General features: G+C 40.0%; 1 protein-coding gene across 4 annotated transcripts in view; it reads right to left on the bottom strand.

The window, feature by feature from the left end:
• Positions 1 to 89: 89 nt before the first annotated feature.
• Positions 90 to 10301, bottom strand: part of Rad51 (RAD51 recombinase) — a 21212-nt gene continuing 11000 nt past the window's right edge. For all 4 annotated transcript variants that reach the window (XM_031371495.1, XM_031371497.1, XM_031371499.1 and 1 more), the window contains 7 exons: positions 9239 to 9356; positions 6531 to 6622; positions 5718 to 5812; positions 3550 to 3663; positions 1403 to 1532; positions 916 to 1037; positions 90 to 341 (listed from right to left, as the gene is read on the bottom strand). In XM_031371495.1, coding sequence (XP_031227355.1) covers positions 218 to 341; positions 916 to 1037; positions 1403 to 1532; positions 3550 to 3663; positions 5718 to 5812; positions 6531 to 6622; positions 9239 to 9356 — 795 coding nt within the window. In that variant the 3' untranslated portion in view covers positions 90 to 217. The remainder of the gene's footprint in view (positions 342 to 915; positions 1038 to 1402; positions 1533 to 3549; positions 3664 to 5717; positions 5813 to 6530; positions 6623 to 9238; positions 9357 to 10301) is intronic.

The raw sequence follows: 10301 nt of genomic DNA, 5'->3' as shown, positions 1-10301 counted from the left end.
ATTTCATACCTCTCCTCTAAACACCAAAGAAATCAGTTATTAATAAACTATAGAAGAGATATAAACCCTTTAGACCAGAAAGCTGATACAATAGTTGTTTCCTGGAAGCCACACCCCAGCAGTCTCAGCATGAGCCTGTGGAGAAGCCCAGTGAACAGTCCTCTTCATTAGCCATGTGGCATGTTGAAGCTTACCACAGGAAAGAAGCCCTAACAGGTCAGTCCTTGGCATCTCCCACCCCATCTGCATTGATGGCAAACATAGCCTCAGCCTCAGGAAGACAGGGAGAGTCATAGATTTTGCAGATTCTGGTCTCTCCTCTTCCTTTTCTGAGGTACAGCCTGACCCAAAAACACAAACAAGAACACCAAGTTAAGAGATAATTCTATTCCTATAGTAGAGCTAATTGCTTCAGACATATGTAATTTCCTAAAAGGACTTAGGATCGTTTTTAATGTATTTAATGTACTTCGAAAATTAAGTCATTTCTGCCATGACTCCCTTATTGAAAAGCTCTATGAAACATTTTAAAATCAGGGAGACTTATCAACTATTCATGTATCTTTTGTCACAACTGAGAGATTTTAGTTACATGTAGGTGTTTGTATGTGTATGTAGGTATGTGCCTGTCAGAGACCAGAATTACTGGATGTCCCAGAACTGGAGTTATAGGAGGTTGAGAACCTCCTGAAGGGGGTGCTGGGAACAAAACTCAGGTTCTCTATCTCCAACACTAGTGTATACTTGCAACCACTGAGCCATCTCCCCAGCTGCAAACACTTGTATCAACCAAAGCATGATAAGTTCAGTGAGGCTTCCTAAGTGTCAATATTGTAGCAATTTTAGTAGGGTTCATTGCAAGTGTTTTGTCTTTATATCATAGTTTATTTGACATCTATTTTGCCGTCACCTTACCTGGTGGTTGATGCATGAGCGATGATGTTTCCTCCAATGGGTTTCTTGGGATCTGCAGCGAACATGGCTGCTCCATCCACTTGGGCTACCACCTGGTTGGTGATTACCACTGCTACACCAAACTAATGAAGGAAAGGATGCCAATTTTGTGACCACAGACATACCAAGAACCTTAATACTCACAACAAAGAAATGGCCAACTAATGTTTGGCTTTGATAATACAAGACACTTATGTCCTCAGAAGACTCCTGGGATTTGGAGCCACTGAAAGTAAGCATTGCTGGGCAGTGGTGGCGCACGCCTTTAATCCCAGAACTTGGAAGGCAGAGGCAGGCAGATTTCTGAGTTCCAGGACAGCCATGGCTACACAGAAAAACCCTGTCTCGAATCCCCCCCAAAGACCCCCAACCCCCCCAACAAAAAAAGATTAAAAAAAAAAAAAGATTAAAAAGAAAGTAGCATTTTCCCTTTCTTTCTACAGCTTACCTCATCAGCAAGTCGAAGTAGCATCCTCAGAAATCTGGCCAAATGCATTTGCCTGGCTGAAAGCTCTCCCCGACCTGAGTAGTCTGTTCTGTAAAGGGCAGTAGCACTGTCTACAATTAGCAGTGCATATCTATAAGAAACAAGAACTGTCAATTTTTTCTCCCTTACAACCCTACATTTTCTTTCTTTTTTTTTCCCCCTTCGCCCTCCAGCCCCGCCTCGCTCTGGCCCAAAGATTTATTTATTTATTTTATGTAAGTACACTGCAGCTGTTTCCAGATGCTCCAGCAGAGGGCGTCAGATCTCATTACAGATGGATGTGAGCACCATGTGGTTGCTGGGATTTGAACTCAGGACCTCTGGAAGAGCAGTCAGTGCTCTTAACTGCAGAGTCACCTCTTCAGCCCCCCACAACATTTTCTTTTAACTTAATTTATGCATTTGTGTTTTTGTCTGCATTCATGGCTATGTGAGGGTATCAGATACCAGACAGTTGTGGGCTGCCATGTTGATGTTGGGAATTGAACCCTGGTCCTCTGAAAGAGCAACCAGTGCTCTTAAATACTCTCTCTAGGCTATTAAAGATTTTTTTCTTTCTGAGACAGGGTTTCTCTGTGTAGCTTTGTCCTAGAACTCAGATATCCACCTGCTTCTGTTTCCAGTGCTGGGATCAAAGCCGTGTACAACCACCACCTGACTCCACCTAAGTTTTTACATGCACTGTGTATTTTCCACTTTTATTCCTTTTAAGACCAGGACTTGTTACTTAGATAGCCCAGGCTGTCATTGAAATTTCTGATCCTCCTGCCTCAGTTTCCCCAGAGTGAAACATGAGTAACTGACACTAACTTCCTAGCATGTGACTGTGCGCTTGCAGATGCACTTTTTTGTTTGTTTGCTTGTTTGTTTTTCCGAGACAGGTTTCTCTGTATAGCCCTGGCTGTCCTGGAACTCACTCTGTAGACCAGGCTGTTCTCAAATTCAGAAATCTACCTGCCTCTGCCTCCCAAGTGCTGGGATTAAAGGCATGCAGGATCACTGGCTGGCCACACACACACTTTAAAAAAAAGTTTGTAAAATGTTCAATCTGATGCATGGTGGATCATGGGTGACTTTTGGTGGAAAGTTTCTGTTTTGGTTTTGGCAGACTTGACCAAAAGTAGCTCTGGGGTTTTTGTCTTTCATTATACTAGACTAAACACGGGGCCTCAGGCATTATAGAAAAGAATTTTTTACTGGTGATGTGACTGAAATCATAGTGTATCAAAATAAGAACTGAAGGGGCAGAGAAGATGATGTAGTGGGTTAAGTACCTGCCACATAAGTGAAAGGATCTGAGTTTGAATCTCCAGGACCCATGTAAAGCCAGTCAAGGCAGCATGTGTTTGTAATCTCACCACTTCTACAGTGAGATGACATGTGTCTCTAGAAGCCTGTGGACCTGGTAGCCTGGTTTTCACAACAGTGAACAATGAAGAGATGAGGCCTCAAACAAGGCAGAGGATGAGAAGTGATGCTCAAACTTGTCCTCTAACCCGCTCATCATGTAAGCCATTTCATATGTATGCCCACACTCACATATGAATTTGTGTGTACACATAAACACAAACACATCACACACAACATATACACATAGAGAGTATTTTTTAAGGAAAGGAACTTGGGGGTGGAGAGATGGCTCAGCTATTAAAAATACTTTCTGCTCTTTCAGAGAACCCAAGTTTGTTTCCCAGCACCCATACTGGGTAGCTCATAAGCACCTCTATCTCCGGCTCCAGGGAATCTGATGCCCTGTTCTAACCTATATAGGTACCCTGATACATTAGGCATACATTCACAGAAACACACATATAAGTAAAAACAAGTCTTTAATTAAAACAAAAAACAAATTGTCACTACATTAAAAACAAACACACAAACAAACAAACAACTAACTCTACTTTCAGGCATGGTGGCGCATGCCTTTAATGCCACTACTTGGGAAGGCAGAGGCAGGAGGATCTCTGAGTTTGAGGCTAGCCTGGTCTAAGACAGCCAAGACTAGACAGAGAGACCCCATTTAAAACGCGAATCTATTTCTATTCAAACTATTATCCAGATTCACAGAGAGGACCACAGGCACACTTAGTGTCTCACTGAGCACATACCTGGATTCTACCATCATGGCTGAGGCTTGGTAAAGGAGCTGGGTCTGGTGGTCTGTGTTGAACCCTCGAGCGTATGCGACATTATCTAGGACATCACTGCCAGAGAGACCGTATCTAGAAAAGGAGGATTTTTAGGTTGCAGACAGAGCTCAGTCAGGTGAAAAATTAATACCTAATATTTCTATCATCCCCAAAGATAAGTAGCAGCATTCCTACTGGCTTTAAGTCCCACAAATATGATTCCTGTCCTATTAGAGGTATAGGCAAGCCAAACAGAGATGTCAGCAATAACTAACTACTTTAAACTAAAAGTGAGACCTAAGGATAAATCAAATTTATTCTTTGAGGCCTCGTTATGAGAAACTTTCAAGTCAGAAAAGCCAAGAACTACAGTCAGAATTAGCATAAACAAAAATAACAAACCCTTCAAAGATTATGTTAAATAACACCTTAGTATTTTTTATTCCTCAATGATTATTTTCTTTTGTATTTAAAGAGCAAACTATGTATTTCCTATTTTCATAGAATATTCTATATTTTCTTAACTTTGTAACTGCCATCTAAGACATAAATGCTCAAGACAGCTGAAGTAAGGCACTTTCTTTTTCTCTCTGTTTCTCTATGTTCTCTCTCTGTCTTTTACTATGTTGTCACCTGGCTGTCCTCAAACTCAGATATTTGCCTGTCCATGTCTGGAGTGGTAGAATTAAAAGCATGTTTCAATATGCCTGGCCCAACAATTTCATTCTTATTGACTCTAACAACAGGGGGGACTCCCTCTTTGAAGGCAGTAAATTTGTTTTATTCATCTGAGGACTTAACCAAATGCCCATGGTAAAATTTCCTGAGAATTTTTTTTTCTTTTGGGGGAGGAGGGGGGAAGGTAACGACTGTTTTCTAGGCTAACCCCAAATTCCTGAGCTATAGTAATCTCAAGACTTAGCCTCCACAGTAGCTGGATAACAAGAGCCTAGAAACCATACTTTGTCAACTTCCTCTTACCTCTAAAATAGATTTGATTCTCTTGCTTTTGCACTTCTAAAACTTGGCTAGAGTCTAAACACCAGAGAAGAAAAAGTGGAAATAAGACTTGCTTTGCCATGTGCCCAACCCACTTTTGAGACACCCATGTTCAAGGCCTCTAAAATTCTCAATTCTTTAAAATACTATACAAGTGTTAGCTATATATCTTGCTGGCATTAAGGGGTTTCTTCACTGACAGCGAAGGCTTTCCAGAAGTTTTCACATGACTCTACTTTTCTTACTATTTCTTTCTCGAAATGAGGACACTGCAGAACAGAGGTAAAGGGACTGACACAGAGCAGCCTGCAGGGAGAAACATGGCAGAGAAATCATTCCTGGCTTCTATATCCTGGGCTGGCCAGGAAACCACAGATTCTTCTGCCTCCGTGTCTCATGTGCTTGTGAGAGGCTATCTGCCCTTCTTTTATAAGGCTATAAACACCTTTCCAGTGTGTTTTGTATAATACTCAAGCACTGATTGTTTTTATCCACACCCCAATGAGAAACATGTGCAATCACTTCTGAGCCAAGTAATGTTGTTTGTTTACAGTTGTTCTCTTATTTAATAATTCAAAATGAATGTGAGGACTGACAAAATGGTTTAGTAGTTACAGGCACTTGCTGCCAACCCTGACTACCTCAGTTCAATCCCCAGGACCCATGTGGTAGAGTGAGAAAAAAGACCTCTGTGGGTTGTTTTCTGATCTTCACACATGTGCTGTGGAATGTGTGCAACAACAGGCACACAGCAAAATCATTTTTTTTCTTTTTAAATTTAAAAGTTATTTGAATGAAATCTAATGGGCTCTAATTCTTTTAGAGCTTGTATTCTAGAAATGGGGGGTGGAGGGGACCCTGCTGCAGTCTTTTAGTTTCTCTTAGGGTTCCTGATTATGTTATCATTTTCAAGCCTTTTATTTTCAACCTGTCTTTAAAGTGTTTCTTTGGAAGACATATATAGTTGGATCTTGCTTTTATCCCACCTGAGATACTTACAGATTGCTGAATAAAGACTCTTCCCCATTAAAGATTGCTATTTTCAACCACACACACAACTGGAGTATAGTGTAATGAGACACATTTCAGGCAAGTTAAACTTGCCAAACTCTAGTAACAGCTAAACACATTCAAGTTTTGTGACCCACCTCTCAGCTACTGCTAGCAGCCGCTCTGGCCTAAAGGTGCCCTCGGTGTCAATGTACATGGCCTTCCCTTCACCTCCACCACGATCAATGGGGAGCTGGAGGAGCAAACAGTGGAAACACCCATGCTTCTGATACAGTTGTCAAGTTCCCCATAATAAATCTAATCTCCTCCCCTCCAAATAAGGGTTAAAACACCTTAGCCCTGAAAACATATACATATATTATACTATATAACATATATTATAATCTCAAAAAAAAAACCAAAAAACCAAAAAACAAAAAAAAACTATAGTAATTTAAAAAAAAAAAAAAAAAACAAAAATTTTTAAAATACTGAATTTGGAATGGCAGCTCACATCTAGGAGGCTCATGCATCTCAGTGACTCTGAAGCCAGCTTGGACCACATAGTAAGATCCAGGATAGCCGGGTGGCAGTGGCGCATGCCTTTAATTCCAGCACTTGGGAGGCAGAGGCAGGCAGATTTCTGAGTTTGAGGCCAGCCTGGTCTACAGAGTGAGTTCCAGGACAGCCAGGACTACACAGAGAAACCTTGTCTCGAAAAACCAAAAAGTTATAGAGAAAACATTTCTATTAAAAAAGACCAGATACAGTGTCTAATGATCTATGTCAGGTTATTATTGTTATACATATATTTTTTGAGACATAAAGTGTTGACTGTGCAGCTAGAGAGATGGCTTATCAGTTAAGTGCACTGGCTACTCTTCCAGAGGACTGGGGTTTCATTCCTAGCAACCACAAGGAAGCTCATAACTACATGCTGATCTGACTAGCCCGACACCCGAACAACCCACCTGGCATGTCACAGCCAGCGTGTGGCAGATCTGTGTCTTCCCAGTTCGGAACTCTCCAAACATCTCTGTGATAGATCCAGTCTCAATTCCACCTACGAAAGTAAACAGTGCATCACACAAAGTAACTGCTTAGAAACTATAATCATCGAAATGTTCATAGAGAACATGGATGTTACATAATTAAAAACCCCTATTTTCAATAATCAGCAATTTGTTAATTTCTTTTCTTTTTGACTGGGCTAACTAGTGCACACCTGTAAGCCAGCTATGTGGGAACAATAAAGCAGAAGGATATAAGGTTCAAAGCCTGCCTGGGCAACATAGGATGTTCAAGACCAGTCTGCACAATATAGCAAGACCCTGGGCCTGGGTATGGAGCTCAATGGTAGGCTACTTAGATAAAAAGGACTAGATTCAACTCCTAATATCGCCCAAAATAAAATTAAAAACAATAAAATAAATAAAAGTCATCACTTATTTTTAAATAAGTATAGGTGGCTTGTATATAGGAGGCTCTGGGCACTCATCTCTGAGTCTCCCAGGGTTAACCCGACATCTCTTCATCCCTCAGTATGTTCACATCTCTCTATATGCACTCATTTGTGTTGCTATAGTTTTCAGGCAATTGTACTGCATGCAAAGCTTCAAGTAATTGCTACCATAATCAAGTTACAGAACACAACCAAGAAAAGCCAACAAACAGCTTCAGCAGTTTTAATATAACCCAGTATTTACTATCTTTTGTGAACCTCCTTGTTCAATGTACTTAAATGTACCATTCATGCACTTCTAAAAGCTAAGGAGACATGAAGTCTTATCCTCACCTTGAAGAAAATAGGCATAGGGACATTAAATAATTGTCACCAGGAACATTATTTATACCATTAATCCAGTAAGTAAATACTAGAAATGAAAATTCTCTTATTTATTTATTTTTTATGAGACAAGGTTTTACGTAGTTCAGGCTAGCCTCAAACTCATGCCATAGCTAAGGATAACAATAAATATCTTACCCCTTTCCCTCCACATCCCATAGCCCTTAACACTCAAATTTTAGTATGATTCCTGAACCCATGCTATTTTGTACCCCAAGAAGGAAGAAACAGTAAACAATCAAATACCTAGAAAAAAAGCTAGTACTAAACTTAACTTTTCAACAATGAGGACAACTATGTTTCAAAAGCTCACAACTACTCAGACAAGGTCGCATTGTCTTTAGTCCCAGCACTTGCAAATAGAATCAGTGGGATCTCTGTGAGTTCCAGGCTAGCTGGTATCACACAATAAACAGATAAACAAAGAGTGTTTTGTAGCAGGAAGCGTAGCTCAGTGGTAGTGGGCCTGAGTCTCTGGACTCAATCCCTTCCCATACACTTCTTCTGTTTTTAGATTTGTTATTACTGTACTGTGTATATGGCATGTGTGAACTTGGGCAGGCAATGTGCCACAGCTCAAGTGGAGAGGGCAGGGGTAACTCTGGAGAATGGGTCATCTCCTTCTACTGAGGGTTCCAGGACTGAATTCAGGCCATCAGGGTTGTAAGACAACCATGTGCTGTAGCCAGTCATCAAGTTTTCAATCTTGTGTTAGAATTAAAAAATAGGGACTGGTGAGATGGCTCAACGGGTAAGAGCACTGACTGCTCTTCCAAAGGTCCTGAGTTCAAATCCCAGCAACCACATGGTGGCTCACAACCACCCATAATGAGATCTGACACTCTCTTCTGGTGTGTCTAAAGACAGCTACAGTTGTACTTATGTAAAATAATAAATAAAACTTTGGGCCGGAGAAAGCAGGGAATGAGTAAGCAGGGCCGACCCGAGCAAGGGGTTGACTGGAGTGAGCAAAAGTCCTAAAATTCAATTCCCAACAACCACATGAAGGCTCACAACCGTCTGTACAGCTACAGTGTACTATAGTGTACTCATATAATAAAATAAATAAATAAATATTTTAAAAAAAAGAATTAAAAAATAAATAAGCAAATAAAACATAACATATAATATACATATAATACTTATTTCTTTAAACATGGGAACTTATTCTTTAATATATAGTCAGAGCTACAAAGCAAGACACTGTTTCAATAAAACAAAACAAAGCCAAAAGTTATTTAATTTACAGGCAATTTTAGTATTTTATAAATCAGAGCCAGAACAACTAATGCCTATAATCTCAAATCCTGGTAGTTGGAATATAGGGGCAGGAGACTGGGAATTTAAGTATATCATCATTAGCTCTTGAATCAATTTCTAAAACCACTAAAAATAATTAAAAAATAAAAATGTCTTATTTTAAAAATGTTACATTTGTAGAATGTTACAAAAAAATACACAAGGAACATCTGCACCAAGCTTCCTCCTTACCATCTTTCCCAACTGTAATAAAGCATCTATAAGAAGCTGGCATCCCTATAATCCAAAATACATTTCACTCAGCCTGAATCTTAAATCTGTTGACACAAGCTAGGGAAACAAAAAATAACAACCCCCTCAATAACAAATAAACAAAATCTAAACTAAAAAAACCTTGCAAAAGCAAACCTACAGAATCAACCAGTCAAGGCCCTAAAGAAATCTACTGTTCATACTTCTCTATGTAGCATTCTCAACTAAGATGAATTCTACAGAAATAATCTGGTTTTGCTCTGACCTACCAGTTGTGTAAATTAATTAGGGTTTATAAAATAGGATAAGGGATTACTATACCTTGAAGTAGTTTGTCAAGCTCTTTGGAGCCAGTAGTAATCTGTATGATTTCTGACCGGCGTTGGTGAAATTCAGTTGCAGTGGTGAAACCCATTGGAACTAATTTCGCTGCCTCAGCCTAGGAAAAATAAGACAAGTTAAACTAGTAATGCAACAAGGTAAAGAAACAGCTATCTGGGAAAGTCGGGACCCAGGATGCTTTAGACTGGGATTTTTGTATATTGTAGGTACTTGGGCAGACTAATAGTTGAGTATCATTCACTAAAAATTCCAAATATCCCAAAACCTGAACCTTGAGTGTGTGGTTTCTAATAAAAAATTTTCAGACTTCTGTGCATTTCACCTCTTATTTCTGCAGTGGAGATGCTCAACCTGCAGGTGTTGTAAGAGAAGCCCAGGAACACAACAGGAAACTCCTGTGCCAGGATGACAGGAGTGAGTGTACCACCACAGGAGCTTAAAAGATAACGGAGCATGTCTTCATACTTTACTTCCTGTCACCCCTTCAGATTCTCCTGCTTTGTAAACAAGAATGCTGTCCACAGCTTTTCTCTTTATTGTTTATTTCAAAGTATATACAAATAACATTTACACCTTACCTTAGCAAAAAAACTATACTTTAGGTTGAAAAAAAAAGTCAGTCTTAACAGTATAAGGGGACAATAAAACTAAACACCTAGGGGTCTAGAGAGATGGCTTGGTGGTGAAGAGCACTTGCTGCTCTTGCAGAGGACTCACATGGTGGCTTACAATTGTTCTTAACTCCAGTTCTAGGAGACCCTGCACCATTCTCTGGCCTCCCCCGATACCAGACATACACACAGTGCACTTAAATACATGCAAGCAAAATACTCATACATATAAAAATAATAAATCATTGCAACAATAAGTAACTGGAGAGTAGTTAAGAGTTCTTGTTCTTGCCGGGTGGAGGCGGCGCATGCCTTTAATCCTAGCACTTGGGAGGCAGAGGAAGGTGGATTTCTGAGTTCAAGGCCAGCCTGGTCTATAGAGTGAGTTCCAGGACAGCCAGGGATAAACAGAGAAACCCTGCCTCAAAAAA

Source organism: Mastomys coucha, unplaced genomic scaffold, assembly GCF_008632895.1.
Source record: "Mastomys coucha isolate ucsf_1 unplaced genomic scaffold, UCSF_Mcou_1 pScaffold15, whole genome shotgun sequence".
NCBI lineage: Eukaryota > Metazoa > Chordata > Mammalia > Rodentia > Muridae > Mastomys > Mastomys coucha.
Note: the sequence above shows the minus strand (reverse complement) of the source record. Positions and strands in the feature narration are given on the sequence as shown.